The 15,724-nt window shown below is 40.5% G+C and overlaps 1 protein-coding gene across 2 annotated transcripts; it reads left to right on the forward strand.

The window, feature by feature from the left end:
• The first annotated feature begins 280 nt into the window (after positions 1-280).
• On the forward strand, positions 281-15,585 carry mapk14a (mitogen-activated protein kinase 14a). Of its 2 annotated transcripts, none has more exons than XM_085393914.1 (12): positions 281-678; positions 3,001-3,130; positions 3,237-3,295; positions 8,008-8,119; positions 10,191-10,220; positions 10,447-10,494; positions 10,621-10,735; positions 10,825-10,896; positions 11,537-11,616; positions 14,143-14,221; positions 14,331-14,504; positions 14,586-15,585. In XM_085393914.1, exons 1-12 carry the CDS (start codon positions 560-562, stop codon positions 14,651-14,653), a joined length of 1,086 nt encoding a protein of 361 aa, XP_085250040.1. In that variant the 5' UTR covers positions 281-559; the 3' UTR covers positions 14,654-15,585. The 2 variants fall into 2 exon arrangements, with proteins under 2 accessions (XP_085250040.1, XP_085250039.1); XM_085393913.1 differs by lacking the exon at positions 11,537-11,616 and adding an exon at positions 12,038-12,117 and having other exon boundaries at positions 284-678.
• Positions 15,586-15,724: the final 139 nt, after the last annotated feature.

A 15,724-nucleotide genomic window follows, 5' to 3' on the forward strand; every position in this document is an offset into this window, starting at 1 on the left:
AATCGGGTGGTATAACTAAGATACTTTAGTCAAGTACTCTCCAATTCACACGGAAAGCTCATAACTTTTATCCATTTAAACGGAATTATTTTCGATATTCTGCAGATTAAAATGCTTAAGCCACATTCATTTTTTTTTATTATTATTTTTAATCGTCTGACACCGATTAGTTCTCCGAGTATTTTTCCTGCACTACCTGAACGCAGCACCGTTTCAGACGTCGTCCGCACAGCTGTCCCAACTTTTTTTTCTTTCTTTTTCCCGCGAGATTTTGCGCCGTTTAGCGAAGCGAGTGGGGTGAAATCTCGGGCGAGCGTGAGAACCAGCAGGGTGAGGAGGAACAAATAACGTGGAGACCTGAAAAGTGTGTGCACACATTGCAGAACTTCACAAGAAGGCAGCACGGTAACTTTAAACGACATCAGTTTCTCCGGGGACGAGAAACTTTTCGTTTAGCGCCACTTTTTTTGCACTTTGGTAAAGTTGAGCTCTGCGCGGCTCGGAGTCCCCCACCTTGGAGCAGAAAGTCGGTCGGCGGTCGGCAGTTGGTCCTGCAGGAATGTCGCGACCAGAGAAACACGATTTTTATCGAGAGGAGGTGAACAAGACGATATGGGAAGTCCCGGAGCGGTACCAGAGACTGACCCCGGTTGGATCCGGCGCCTACGGATCTGTCTGGTAAATCGCCTTCCTCCAAAAAGTTCAGTTAGGTGAAGTTAGCCTGACTTGTCCATTCATTTAGACGAGGCCTGCGCTTCACAAGCTAATGGCGAGCAAGGTGGAGCCGCGGTGTCTGTTTGAGCAAGAAAAGCCCAGAACTTGCTATCTTTGACGTGTTACCGAGTTGTAATTATTAAGTGCTAATAAATTCCTGGCTGTGAACTAAGTATAGAAAGTCTGATCCACATGCACTGATCAGTGTGCATGTTAAGAGTCACACAAGTGTTCTGGTCTCCTCAGGTTACTCCGACCACATTTGTTCTGGATAAAGACATTTAATGCACATTGCACCGTTAGTGCAACAAATATAGCTGCTTGCTGCTAGGTAGGTTGTTTGAATTAACTCAGTCCCTTCATATTGACGATGTGAGCACAGCTTCTGGATGTTTTTCTTATTAGGAGCACAAGTGGAAAGTTGAGATGTCCACTTCACTGATCTTGCATGGATAAAGAAAGTCAGAGTGCTGTAATCTAAAACAATGAATAGACCGATAGATTGACTATTTGGCTATTTAAAAAAAATCTATAATAATAATAAGTGCAAACAGTTTTCTGTTTAAGTCACTGTAATGTTAGTATCTTTTACTTTTGTGGCTAACTTTAAAAATAATGACTGAAAATGATCAACAGCTGCTAAAACCTCCCAAGTTGGTTGCTATGAAAACCAGCTGCTGTCTTCATGCAAATTTGATAGGCAGCCTCATCAAAACCTTAATGTTCTCTCAGTGTTGCCTTTCACTCTTGATAACTAGTTATATGTTAGGGAGCCCTGCAGTTAATGTTTGATACGTTATATACAAATCTGCAGCTCAGAGGTATTTGCATGCACAGCAGAGTGGAGATCTTGCCTCTTGAGGGTGGGTTTCCTTAATGTTGCCTAGCGGCAGTAAGGTCATCTTTGGCTGAATGGACCCTTTACATAGGTTTTTAATTAAATGGATTGTGCTGCTGATACGATCTGGGACACAACATAGTCAGTGGTACACTTCTTTTAGTGAGCAGATGTTTGTTTTGCAAATGGAAGAGGACAGCTGTGCTGTTGCTGGGCAATAGGATAATCTGTTGCTGGTCAGATTACTGTCAGCTCGCTGCTACTGCTGCACTGACTGTGATTGTTTTTATTATAACAGTGCGCTGGCTTATATTGTTAGCAGTTACGTGATGACTTCAAGTTTACTGTAGCCAGTAATTTGAAACTGAAACTGAACAGCATGCTCTAAACTGTGTGGCAATGACGCACACCTGAACCCTGCTGCAGGTTGGTGGCTTTATCAGAAGTCGACTCCCATATCATCATACCTAATAAATCGAACGAGTTAAGGAGCGTCTTTGTCCAAGAAGCTTGCACAACTGAACACTGTTATGCGCAAATTGCTAAAGGACATAGTCTTTTTTAGATGTGTTCATACCACTTAAAAAATACTCGTTTTGTTTCAGTGAGGGTGCTGCCTAGATAGTGTCTGCATTATGTAAGACAAAGGATGACTGCACTGTTTTGACTTCCTTCAATCAAACACGAGGTCCTTCTTATGAGGGAGCTGACGGGATGATTTAATATCTAATACAGCTGTATGTGGGATTTACATTCCTGCATGCTCTTGAAATGGGTAAAAGCTCAGTGCAGCAGTGTATGTAGGGAAGAACAGTTAAGGTGACTCAAATATATGCTGAGGAATTGAACCAGAGACTAGAAAGATGCTTCGAGCCCTCTGTTTCTTGCTATGATGATAATCCCTGTATCCATTTTTATTATTAGGTTGGCATTGCTATAGGTGGTTTCTTTGTTAACCTTTAATATCGATTGATGTTGATGTGTCTGCGGGCACGCTGGTGTCCCCACAGCAGTCACACGAGGCCATCCACAAGCCGTGACTCTGTTTAGGTGAGTTAAGCAGGGGTGGGGTGGGTGTTGCTTTTGGGTCAGAGACAGTTGGTTTTCAGAGCGGGGGATATGCTGCTGCCAGGGCTGCTTGCAGTCTGCTGAGAGATGGCATTTTCTGCTGATGTCGTGCTTTTCCCCCCAGCCTTCAGCAGCTCTTCCTGCAACCTACTTTGGTTTTTTGAGAGCAAACTCAGACCCAGACTGAGCCACATGAAACGCTTCAGTTCCTCTGCCTGAAAAGGACGGGCTTGCTTTGATTAAAGCCACAGTCTTTCAGTGTTAAATAAATGCTGATCACTTGTTGGTTTTATGATCTAAATTGGTGTATGCTAAAAGTTAAGGTGTTTTCCCCAATGAGATTTAAGCTCACATGTATGCTTTTGACTTTTTTTAAACAGCTCCGCCATTGACATGGAGACCGGTTTGAAGGTCGCTGTGAAGAAGCTCTCTCGGCCTTTTCAGTCCATCGTCCACGCCAAAAGAACCTACAGAGAGCTGCAGCTGCTTAAACATATGAAACATGAAAACGTGAGTGAGTTGTCTCTCTTCAATTTGATCCGCCTGTTGAGAGCAAAGCCCTGCAGGTCTTTGTTCTTCAGTTTTGAGCTTAACAGTGTTTGTCTCATTCTTGCAGGTAATTGGCCTCTTAGATGTCTTCACCCCTGCCACCTCTCTGAAGGACTTCACCGACGTGTGAGTCGAATGTGCTTCTTTATGTTATCTTAAATTTAAAGTATCAGGGCTTTTGCATAATTTAACAGTGATGTTAAGCTCAGCAGCCTTGAGTTTCTCAGCAGCCCACAATCCCGACTGTTCCTGGAAAACACCTGGAGGCACGCCAGGAGACTGAAAACACTGACAAACATTCTTTAGACTCTCTGCTATGTTAGTTATTCACTCACTGGCTGTAGCCAGTCTCTTCATCACCAGCTTCCTTCCTTCTGTTTCCTGATTTCTGGTTTTGTGGAACATGTAGTACATGCCCTGGTTTACAGAAAAACAGGTAGTTATTGTTTGTTGATGTTAAAATCTCTTGGAAATTGGAAGTGAACAGCTTAGCAGTGACTCAGCATGCAGTTGTGCGTGCTGCCTTGCTTGTTATTGGTGGAGTGTCACTCTTTTTTTTTTCTTCTTCTTTCTATTTGTTCTTGACACTGAAAGTTCAAACTGTAGCAGATTCCAGGGAGCACCTCATCCAACAAGTGAATGCTTAGAGTCACTCACTTATTTATGATTTCATACTGAAAATGTCCCTGTATTATTGACCCATCCTATTTACTTCATTATCTGAACCAAGCGATACTGGAAGCATTATCGCCAATATCTAAAATTCATGAAGGTCAGTGTGGCAGCAAACTGCACGTCCTGGGAGCATACAGCGGCTAAAGTAAACATTGAAAACAACACCAGTTTTCTAAGTAAAGTCTGAAGGTGCTATTGACATGTCATTTCTCACCAGATGTTGGCAACAATCCACACATTCAAAGAAATCAAACCATAGATGTCCATAAATTCACATATATGTAACAATAAGAAAAAATAAAGAAAAAAGCATTGAACACATGAAGTAAAGGAGGTGTGGAAAGTCATGACACCGGCTAAAATGTATCAGTAGTTGGAAAGCAATCCTGCTATTGGTGCAAATTAATATCAGCTTGTTCAGTCCCAAGTGATGGCCTAAGGTGTCACACCGTAAAACCAGTGAGCTCTCTCAAGACCTTTGCAGCCTTACTGTTGTAAGACATGATGCCACTGATTACAGAAGACTTTCTGAAATACTGAAGGTTCCAGTGAGCATCATGTGTGGGGCTGTTTTTCAGCAACACATCACTGGCACGCTTCATATAAGGATCACTGGAGAAATGTAATGACACATTATTGATTATGAAGATGAAACGAGGGTGGATGTTTCATTGCGGTAATGATCTCAAACATACAGTAAGAGAGGAAAAAATTAAGCTGCTAGAATGGTAGCCAATCATCTGACCTGAATCCAATTGAAAGTCTGTGGAAAGAACTAAAGCCCAGAGTTCATTGAAGGGGCACACAGTGCCTGCAGGATTTGAAGAATGGACCAAAATCCCACTTGAGCAATACATGTGACTAGTTTCCTCCATACATGGGGCGTCTTGAAGCTGTAATCACCAGCAAAGGCTTTTGCAAGAAATGTTAGATAAACTTCAGTAAGCATGTTCAATACATTTTCCCTGTGTCATTTTTCATTGGTTGGTTTGCATGGATAGGTTGTTGGTGCAATTTTCATGTCAATGCCACCTTTACAGATATATTTGGTGACACGTTTAATGTTTGTTTTACCTACTTTATATAAACTCTTAACTTGGTTCTCGGCTGCATCACAAACCTCTAATTTGACATTTGCTACCAATTACTTGAAAATGTTGGACATTTGCACTGGGCTCTCTATTACTGCTCTACTGACTGAAGTAAGAAGCAGTAACAAATATGGAAATAAACTCTATCCACTTGTGCAAAGATAAGTTTGTTGGGCAGTCTGTCCTGGGATTTCCCCAGGAAATTATTTGGCTGAGACAGTAGGTCAGTCAGCTCTCTGTGGAGGTGAGTAATTGGAGGGTGACTAAGTCTAACTATGCAATAATCAAATGAATTAATTTATGTAGTTTTCTGTGAAAGTGTCTGTCCTCAGTTTTGTTAAAGGTTATGTGTTACTTTTGCATCAGCTTTTTAATAAAATTTTAAGTTCATATAACTAGAGTCCTAAGCAACAGGGAGTCCTGCAACAGAGCCCTGATCTCAACATCAGTCAGTCTATCCAGGGTCATGTGAAGAGAGCGGAATAAATGAGACTTTTTCCTTGGAACACCAAACCTCCTTTGAAGAGCATCATGTGATTTGAAGTGCCGTGAAACTTGCATGATGTTGTGTTTATAGTGCAACACACAAGCTAGATTTTTTTTTTTCATAATCATTTGGAGGTATATCACAGTTTTATTCTTGTAATAATTTATAAGGATCATGCAGCCTGTGTTTGGTCTCAGGATAGAAGAAAATAACAACGCTGTGTTCAATATTTGATCTCAAGCTTCTCTGACAGCTCAGTCAGATCACAGTTAACACAATTTAAATTCAGAGTGTGGAAAAGGCTTCTGATAGATGACTCAGGCTCATGCAGAGATTTGAAGTGTAGTGAAGTTTTCTCATTTTTCATCCATCATCTTCTCGAGTATCTCCCCCTCTCTGACGTATTGTGTCTGCACAACCTTTTGAAAGTTGATTAAATCTTTGTGCAATATTTTTCCTAAACTTTTTTTTCCCCCTCTATGATATCGGACATTTAAAATTGCAGCGGTACAGCAGTGCAGTGGTTAGCACTCTTACCTCACAGCTGGAAGGCTCGGGGTCTGAGCCTGTGGGTCGGCTGGGGCCTTCAGAGTGGAGTTTGACACTCCACACTTCCTGTGTTGCAGTTTTCCCAGTTCTTCAGTGTCCTCTCAGAGTCCAGAGAGTATTGGTAGTTTTTAAATTGATTACAGGGGGGTAGATGCCATACCCTGCCTCTTGTAGGGATATGTTCCAGCCTCTGATGACCCAGTTGGATAAGTGGTTAAGAAATTGATTGGATGAATTGCAACAGATTGTATATAAAAGATGGGCAGAGCCAATATGACATCACTCATTGCTTTCTAAATTCTGCATTTTGAAGCATCACTGCTGGTGTTTAGGCACCAGCGTGTTAAATTTGTTTTGAGCCAGAAGTGACCATATTTGGATGAGAAGGTCGAGTGCAGGGTTGCCAGCTAAGGCGTGTGCGCTTCTTTGCCACAGAACAGAGGGACTTTTAAACTTAACCAAAACCTAACAGTTAAAGAAATGCTATAAAAATCACTTTATAAGAATCTGTCCATTTACCATAAAGTTGCAATAAAGGGATAAAACACTAAAAGAGGGTAAAACTACTTTCTTATACTTGGCCATCATCAGGTTTTCAATGTATGTAAATTTGGAATTTTAATATTAAAGTCTTAAGGATTATATTTATTTATTATTTTTGTTTATTTTTTTGTTTTTTGCTTTTTAAGTCTCCAGTGGCCCCTTTAAGAATTGCACGTTATTTATTTATGTAAAGATGATTCATGTCAGTGCAGCATCATTTCAAACCACATGTGCTCATCTCTGCTGCAGGCTTGCAGCTCGAAGTGTGACGCACTGAAATGTGGAATAAACTGTTTGCAGTTGCATTGCTTCTTGGGTAATGTAGGCACAGGGCCTTTGAAAGGGAAGACAAATGTATGACTAACAAAATAAGAGGGCCCACAACGCTAAACTGCTGAAGTAGACTCATTGAAACTGAACACTTTAATGACTTGCTGGAATTTTGTCTTCATACTTCGAGTGGCAGCATCTGTGTGCTGTTGTAATGGAGAGCCGTCCACTCAAGAAGCCCTGCCCTCCTCCCAGAAAAGCATAATGATATGGAGGACTCGAGGCAATGCAAGGTCACACATGTAGAGCACATGTAAAGCTTGGACCCCTGTGGGAAAAAGAACAGGGGGTGAGTCAGTGGGCTGGCATGCCTTTTGCAGTGTTTGACACTGTTCTCCAGTGCATATCTGCCAAACGCTGTAAAGTTTCTGCATGCAACGTAAAAATAAGTAAAAATGGCAACTGTGCAGGTGCTCTGGGTATGACCCTGAGACTCCTCAGCGCTCTAGCCATGCCCCTCTTTCTTTAGGAGAGAGGAGAAGAGAGGTCACTATTCATATTTTATATACGTGTGTGTATCTATTCCCCCCCCCCCCCCCCCCCCCCCCCCCCCAGGCGAATGAACTTAGGCGAGTGTCTGTGTCCTTATGTCTGCAGCTGAGAACAAGTTCAAGCACAACCAGATGCTATTTTAAGCCCTCGTTCTCTGTACTGTGTGAGAATAGAAGAGTATTCATGAAACGGGTATTTGTTGTGCAGCGGACTGACGAAGCAGCACGTGGCTCTGTGAGTTTTGGCTCCAAAAGTGCTCGTCTAGCATCCCGCTGCAGACTCCTTCCATAAGTGCTGTTTGGGCATTTTAAACAGCTTTGGGATTAGATTTGAATTATCCACTGATGCAGTACTATTAAGCCCATTTATCTGGGGTGTGTTGTTAAATGACATTCCATTTGTGAAGGGCTTGGCCTTTCGGTGCCTCTCGAGAGACGTGAGAGTGAAAAGAAGTAGCAGCTAAACCGGTTTAAGCTCACATAGCCATATGGGGAAATTAGGCACAGGCTGCAAACAGCTCTGAAATTATTAGTTTGGAAGTGCAAATACATTTTATGACATTAGTATTTTTTTCTTTTTTTTTTCTTTTTTTAAATGACGTGACAAACACTGGCATGGCTTCTGACACTTGTCTGTTTAAGCTGGGACAACAATCTTTTCTGCTTTGGCAGGTATCTCGTGACTCATCTAATGGGGGCAGATCTCAACAACATAGTCAAATGTCAAAAGCTCACCGATGACCACGTGCAGTTTCTCATATACCAGATCCTCCGAGGATTAAAGGTGAGCTTAAAGGAATGATTGATGTTGTGGAAAACGTGCTTATTTCTTTCCTTTTCTTGAGCAAGATAAAGATTGATGCCACCCTCATATCTGGTCAGCTTAGCAAATGCTAGAGTCCTAAGTGTCTGCTAGCTAACCTGGGCAAGGAAAATGTATTCATATAGCACTTTTCACAGACAAAAATCAGAAAGTGCTTCACAATAAATGCAACTCTCCCTTTCCTGTCCTTAGTGGTCAGACTGTGTTGGAGATTCTAGTGAAATCTCTTCAGGTTTGCTGTGGTTTAGAGCAGGGGTGTCAAACGTATGGCCTGTGGACAATTGTATCTGGCCTGTGAGATAATTTCATATGTCAGTTATTAATGGCCGGGTTGTATGTAGCAGCCTAATCTTCAGCCCTGCTGAGAATCCATGCAGGCAGGGATGGGACTTTAATTTGATGGGCACACCATGTGGCCAAATACATGCAAAGACAGACTGGGATCATACCATTATTGAAAGAAGGAAGGGGGGCAGACGTTCCAAGACGACAAGTGTAGTGGTACAGGCCGGGTAACCAGAGAGACGGGGCAACCGGATTTTAATGCAAGCGTGTTGGGGAAAAGTGATGAAATTAATAAAATGAGCAGCACCTGGCTGCATTTCAATGATATTGAAGATTACAAAGCTTAGCACAGAGCCATGGCTCAGTGTCCGAGTGTCTGACAGGCCTGAATGTTAAGAAGTTTGATCTGCTGCTTACCACAAACAGCCTCAAGCAGAAATTTTGGACTTTTAACTTTATTTTCGTAGGTTTTACAGCTTTTCCTACTGATAAAAACTTCCCTTATTGTCATTCACACTACGCAAAGTAATTAAGCAATAAACATTTAACCTGTTGAACCCCATCAGGGGGGAGAACATCTGGTTTAACGGGATGTACCGCCAGATCTGTTATTTAAACACAGACACCTATGGCATTCACAGAAAGGTCAGAATGTCAGCAAAAAGCCCACAAAACCATTTCAACAACCACCTAATGGCTAAAACAACAAACGATTAAAAAACAGGTCAACAGATTTTGCAAAAACATGTAAACACAAAGCGCAGAGCCCCCCTTCTGTTTACTGAAAGTCACCATCTCTGTTTTGTCTCTCTTTGACCAAAACTCACTGAACCAGAAGCAAAAGATGACATTTGAAACGCATTGTAATGAATTCCCTCTTACCTCTGCTGTGATAAAATCCTACTTCCTGCACAGCTTTGTCTCTCTGTGTGTTTAAAGACCGCTTTCTCATCAAAAATCTTCTTTTTTTTAATGTCTTATTTGCTTGGTCACCAGTCTACCATTGTGTACAGTGTTGTCGGCCGCCAAGGTTAGAATCACTCCTGAGTTCCACCTGTGTGTACTTTCAGTGGAGTGAGGATTTTACTTATTGTCTTAACTGTGTTCAGTTACAAATCATGTTTACTCAAGCTTCACTGCTGTTGTTACAGTAAAAACGAAATTGGCAGATAGCGTCACAGATGAGTTATTATCTGTATTAATAGTTAGTTTAGGTAAACAAGTTCTTTCTGGCATTCAGGCGGTGCTTATACACTAAACCTGTTCTGAGGTACTAGGAAAAGGATTTCACCTTTGAACTGAGATGTGTTTGTGAATCTGCTTTGGTCCGAGTGGCGTAAATCTTGTCTTCAGACCGATCTTTTTTGTGACTGCATGACAAAGCACCAACTACAACTGCACCACAGGTGGCAGAGGTTCAAGAAGTATAACAGGAATGGTGACTCGGCTCTTGTATCTACAGCTGTCCGTGTCCACAACAGAGTGTAATCAAGGCCTTAGCTGCCCTCCATGTTTCCATTCTCTACTGTAGGCAAAGATGACCTTCTCCTAGCGCCATATATTTAATGTACAGATATGAGAGTGGTATCATTATATTATCTACCTCTAAGCAAGGAGTTCCTTCAGTGATTCTTATCTAATGTTTTTACATCGTGTCCTGTATCTCCTGATGTGTTTTGTTGTGTTAAATCAGTCTATCTGTAAACACATGATGTAATCTGACACGTCTGCTCCCGTCTCTCTGCAGTATATTCACTCAGCAGGCATCATACATCGAGTAAGTGCTGTTTCATTTTATAGTAACTTTTGTCAGACAATCGTTGAACAGGAGGACATGAAGTGTCCCGGGGTTTGACTTCTTTCACTTTGCAGAGTCAGACTTGTTAATCCTGTGAAAAGAAAGGAAGTCATAACGCTTTGACTTTAGATTTAATTTTTAATGATGCAAGACTCATCTTTTAACAAAGAACAGATTTACTTCATCTCACCATCTTGGTTTACAGGATTTAAAACCAAGTAACCTTGCAGTGAATGAAGACTGTGAGCTGAAGGTCAGTGAAGCGCTGCTTTTATTTGAAACATCAGTTTATCTCAAAACTGCCTACAAATGTAAATGATTTGTTTGTATTTTTTAAGTCTTGCTTCTTTTTTTTTTTTGGCATCTAAATTGTTGTCAGATTTTGGACTTTGGTCTGGCACGACACACCGACGATGAGATGACCGGCTACGTGGCGACCCGCTGGTACCGTGCCCCAGAGATCATGTTGAACTGGATGCATTACAACATGACAGGTAGACGGCATAAAGAAGCTCCCCTCTGTGATCCGTCTGTAAATAGAAGAGTGTTCTGGGTATAATGTCTGTGTCCTTCTGTGTTTCAGTGGATATTTGGTCTGTGGGATGCATAATGGCAGAACTTCTCACTGGACGTGCTCTGTTTCCCGGCACTGACCGTATCCTTTTCATCTGACAGTTCGCTGTGCACACCATGAACTCCTGCAGCTGACAAACAATTTACATAACAAATTAAACTGATCCAACACACACCGATGATGACGTAGAGGCACGCTGATTTGTCTGCAATAAATCTGCAATACTGCTTTTCTCCGTCCTCACACGGAAAGCCGCCTTTCCTTTTCAACACGACTCTGCCTGAGGCGTTTTCTCATGAAGAGCGATCACACATTTTTCTCACTTGACACATGCACCTCTGAGTAATTTTTCCACTTTGGCACTATGACTCTTTCTATATTTTAAGTGTGTATCTTTGGCTCAGGTACACTTTCACTCTGTCTTTCCTTGCACCACCCTGTTTCTTTCTCTCTTTTCTTTTGCCAGTATTTGGTAGCTAACTGCTGAGCTTGTAAGCAAGCGCTCCACTAGGCTGCCCACCGCCTCCAATCATTATCTATTAAAAGCACCCAATATAAATGAATTCAATGTCTTCCACAGGAAACATCTCAGATTCCTTTTTTCCCTCCTGTGTGTGAAATGTAAAGATGATGGGATTGATTATTACATAGCTTCAAAGGAGGTCAGATTACAGATGTCCCCATGTGCAGCGTCTGGTCTTCCTTTACCGTGTGCTGGTAGATATTGATCAGTTGAAGTTAATCATGCTGCTCGTCGGAAAACCAGGTCCAGAGCTCTTGAAGAAAATCTCTTCAGAGTCTGTGAGTTCACAAAGCTGTGCAAGTTTTGTGTGTTTTTTTTTTTTTTCTCCCCCCTCTCTGTCTAACCGTATTTCTGCTCTAAACTCTGCACTCTGTGGTTCAGCTGGAAATATCTGCTTTGTAATGACAGCATGTTTTTCACCCTCTAGCCTTGTGGGTGTGCTTTGCTTCCTCTGAAGAGCATTAAGCAGTGTTTGCTGTGAGATTATTGTTACACAGGTGATTTCATCTTTCACTGTGTGCCTGTAATGAGAAGTGTTGTCATGTGTCTTTCCTCTAATTCTGAGGATGCTTAAGCTTTAGTTTTGTTTTTTTTCTGGGCTCAAAGCTTGGAGACTCGTGACCTGGAGTTTAGCCCCAGACACAGCTTCTTAACTAACTCTGCTCTGTCACTATACTCCCCTTGACACAAACTTCAAAGATATAAACCAGCTTCAGCACATACTGCGTCTGACAGGGACGCCCACAGCAACTCTAATGAACAGGATGCCCAGCTATGAGGTGAGGAGGATACAGAGGTACTTTCTTGAGAGCGGACTAGCAGCGGGCGGACAGTCAGACTTTCCTCAGAATTTATGCTTATGTTGATGGTTTCCACACTAACACATCCTAAAATAGAACAAAAGCAACAAGAAGCACTCAGAGCGCAAACCTCCGCCAAGACAGCTCACCCCCTAAACATTATTTATGTGCATGTAGTATAAGTGTAGCATTCACTCAATTGTTTTACAAAAATCCAAACGTTACTTGTGCATGAATAACTTGAGCTTCTTATATAATAATATTCGACAGTATATTTCCAACTATCTAGGCAGCTCATTCTCCTTCTCTTCACTTTCTTGAAAAATAAAACACATTTTAGGCTCAACTTATAAGAAAGGTACATATAAAAATGAGGTCAGAGGTCAAATGTGACATATTTGGATGCAAACTATTATGTTGATATTTAGAATTCCAGTATACCAGTATCTCTTCTTAAATGTTGCCAATACAAAGGTAGTGGAATTTGAATCATAGTTTTAAAGATAAAAGATATTTTACTTGACCTCGAAGAAGAGGTCAGAGATCCAAAGTAATGTGATATTTTGAACCCTCATTATCATTATATGCCTATATATTGTCAATACAAACAGTGGCAGTAAGCTATATATTATCACTTTAGCCTTCAGATCAATCTGTTGAACTTGAAGCAGAGGTTAGAGGTCAAATATGACTTTATACAGTACTTTTACCACACCTGTAAGAATTATAAGTTATGAGACTTTTTTTCAATAAATAATGAAAATGACCTTGAAGACCTTGGTGGATGTAAACTTTTCGATCTATCATGTTTACAGACAGAATGACACGCCCATAAACGCTACCAATAAGATAACCGCCATGGCGGAGGTATTAATATTTGAAGCCACATTTTAAAAAGAGCTTCAAGGTTTAAGGAAAACTCAAACTCCTTTTGAGGCAAGTGGGGCGCAAGGAGGAACTAGACCTCTTGGGGCAAAAAGCTCGAATTAAACACAGAATTTTACCGTTTCAGTCACTCCTGTGTCGTGTGACGTGCTTGCTGGACGTGGTTATAACAGTGATTTGCAAAAAGCACCTTGAGTTGGATTTAAAAAAAGTGCACTTCTCGATTTAAATGTTAAGGTTACTAACAGCATTTTGATGTTCAGTGTTTTTTCTTTTTGTTTCCCCCTTAGAAAGGTGCCATCTTCTTCCACCATAACACACTTATTTTCAAACCACATGTTGAATTAATGAGAGGTTTTTTATGAAGAGTATTATGATTGTAATACTTTTTCTTTGCTTCCCTAATAGACAAAGACAACAGTCCTTTCTTTTTACAGGATACTTGGTTTATTATTTTTTAAACTTTATTATAATTCTTTAAAAATATTTAATAAAAAGCCATTATAAGAATTGGATATCCTTTCTGTCATCGTTGTATTTTTACTCAGTTGTATATAGTATTTGTATTTGTATTCTATTTTTATCTTATTGTATATTTATTTTATTTTATTCTACTGTATATAGTATTTTATTTTATTCTATTCTGTACAGTTGTGTACTGTATTTATTCTTATTGTATTCTAATTTTTGCCTCATAACTTTTGCACTGTCCACTTCCTGCTGTGACAAAACAAATTTCCCACGTGTGGGACTAATAAAGGTTATCTTATCTTATCTTATTAGAAACAAGGTTTGCAGTGTAAACACTTGCACTCATAGGCACTAATGGGTTTTTGACTGCATGTGTCTCACTTCAGGCAAAGAGTCGAACTCTGTAGCAATACATAATACAAGCTCAAGTTCCTCAATAATTCTTCATAAATCTAGTTTTAAAGATGCTCTAATTATCACAAGAGGAACTTGTTGACTGTAAACTGCACTCATCAGGAAACGCAGCACAGATGTGGATAGATCGAAAAGCCGAACAGGTTGGAAAAAGTTAAATGAAATAATGTGTCACAACATGTTGCTGTTGGTAGGAACTCATGTTTGGTTTACTCTGTTGATGTGTCTTCACAGGCCAGAAACTACATCAGCTCCTTGCCACACATGCCCAAGAGGAGCTTTGCTGATGTATTTATTGGCGCCAACCCACTCGGTAATGCCAAAGAGAACCTGGTTTTTCCCTATGATTTACAAAGTTTACATAAAGAAACAATGGGATTGAGTGTGATTCAGTCATGTTTACATGCGGATGCGTTTTTAAGCTGTGGATCTTCTGGAGAGAATGCTGGTTCTGGATACGGATAAGAGGATAACGGCAGCTGAAGCTCTGGCCCACCCCTACTTCGGTCAATACCACGATCCAGACGACGAGCCTGAAGCCGAGCCTTACGACCAGAGCTTCGAGAGCCGGGAGCTGCAGATCGATGAGTGGAAACGTACGTCTTCTCGCGCTAAAACTGACAGCATGCTGATGTATTCCTCGGTAAAGAAACAAATCATCTTCTCCTTTTTTGCAGGATTAACCTTTGAGGAGGTGTGCAGTTTCCAGCCACCTAGCTTTGATGATGAGGATGACACAGAGTAATGAGACGCAGCACCAGTTCAACTCAAGCTTTTGACTACATAACTTATGCTTTAAAGTCTCAGACACACACCAGCCCTTATTAGTCTATTGAGAAAACATAACCAGAAAACATAAGAAAAAAGTTGTTATTCTTATTTATAAATGACTTAATGTTGGTCAGTTGCTGGAAAACGTCCCTTCTCGCCAACAACTAAAATAGTTTTCTATTTAATATTTAGACTTTATTTCGACTCCTCACTGTGACGCTGAGATGCTGAAACACTTTGACCTATTGCTGTGCTAGTTTTTGTTTTTTGATTAATTTATGGATGAGCATTTTTCTGTTAGTTGAAAAAGGAGTTTGCTAGTGAACCACTTCCAAGCAGTTGCCCCCGATTCTTGAATTTCTGTGACAGACGTACATTTCTGTGTTTTTAGGTGTTTGACAATTGGGACAATGTGCCTTCTTTGTGCAGTCACTGAACTTTAATGCTCACCAACTAGATTTCTCACATTTTACTGTTCAATTTGATTAATTTAGTTAGATGAACTCTGAGCCTTTTCCTATGTAGGGTTTTATTATTATTATTTTCACCAAGGCCCATAAATATGAAGAGAAATCTGCATAGTACATGCTTTGCTCAAATTGTGTAAATATATATGTTCCATGTTTTTTAAAATTTCACACATGTTCTGAAGCAATCACTGTTAGCATGTACGTCAAGACATTGTGTGTGTTCGCTAGTGTGTTGTTGGTTTATATGAATTTAAGTGTCGTGCCATAGCTTTTAATAAAAATGCAGCTTAAATGTGTAAAAGGAGGGATTTGTATTTATACTTTGTGGAGCTGGTATTTATAAGCAATCGAAGGATCCCTTGAGCTATTTTCAATTTTGCAGAGTAACTACTGCTTTAAGTCCTTTGTTTAACAAAATAAAGACTTATTTCTAAGAGATTGTTTTGTTTTTAATTTTTTATCCTTATTTCCAAGCCAATCACTTATCTCTAACTATGATGCCTTACCATGATTCATGGACTTGTGGAATCACCTTTAGCAGTAAATTGAAGTAATAGTTTTCTGTGTGATTACCA

Source organism: Rhamphochromis longiceps, linkage group LG20 (genome assembly GCF_057381845.1).
Source record: "Rhamphochromis longiceps isolate RC_006_pf linkage group LG20, R_longiceps_female_GT1.1, whole genome shotgun sequence".
NCBI lineage: Eukaryota > Metazoa > Chordata > Actinopteri > Cichliformes > Cichlidae > Rhamphochromis > Rhamphochromis longiceps.

Coding starts and splice junctions, on each gene's coding strand:
- mapk14a (XM_085393914.1), top strand. CDS start 560: ATGTCGCGACCAGAGAAACACGATTTTTATCGAGAGGAGGTGAACAAG. Junction 8,120..10,190: donor AGATCCTCCGAGGATTAAAG/GTGAGCTTAAAG, acceptor GTCTCTCTGCAG/TATATTCACTCAGCAGGCAT. Junction 11,617..14,142: donor AGAAAATCTCTTCAGAGTCT/GTGAGTTCACAA, acceptor GTGTCTTCACAG/GCCAGAAACTACATCAGCTC.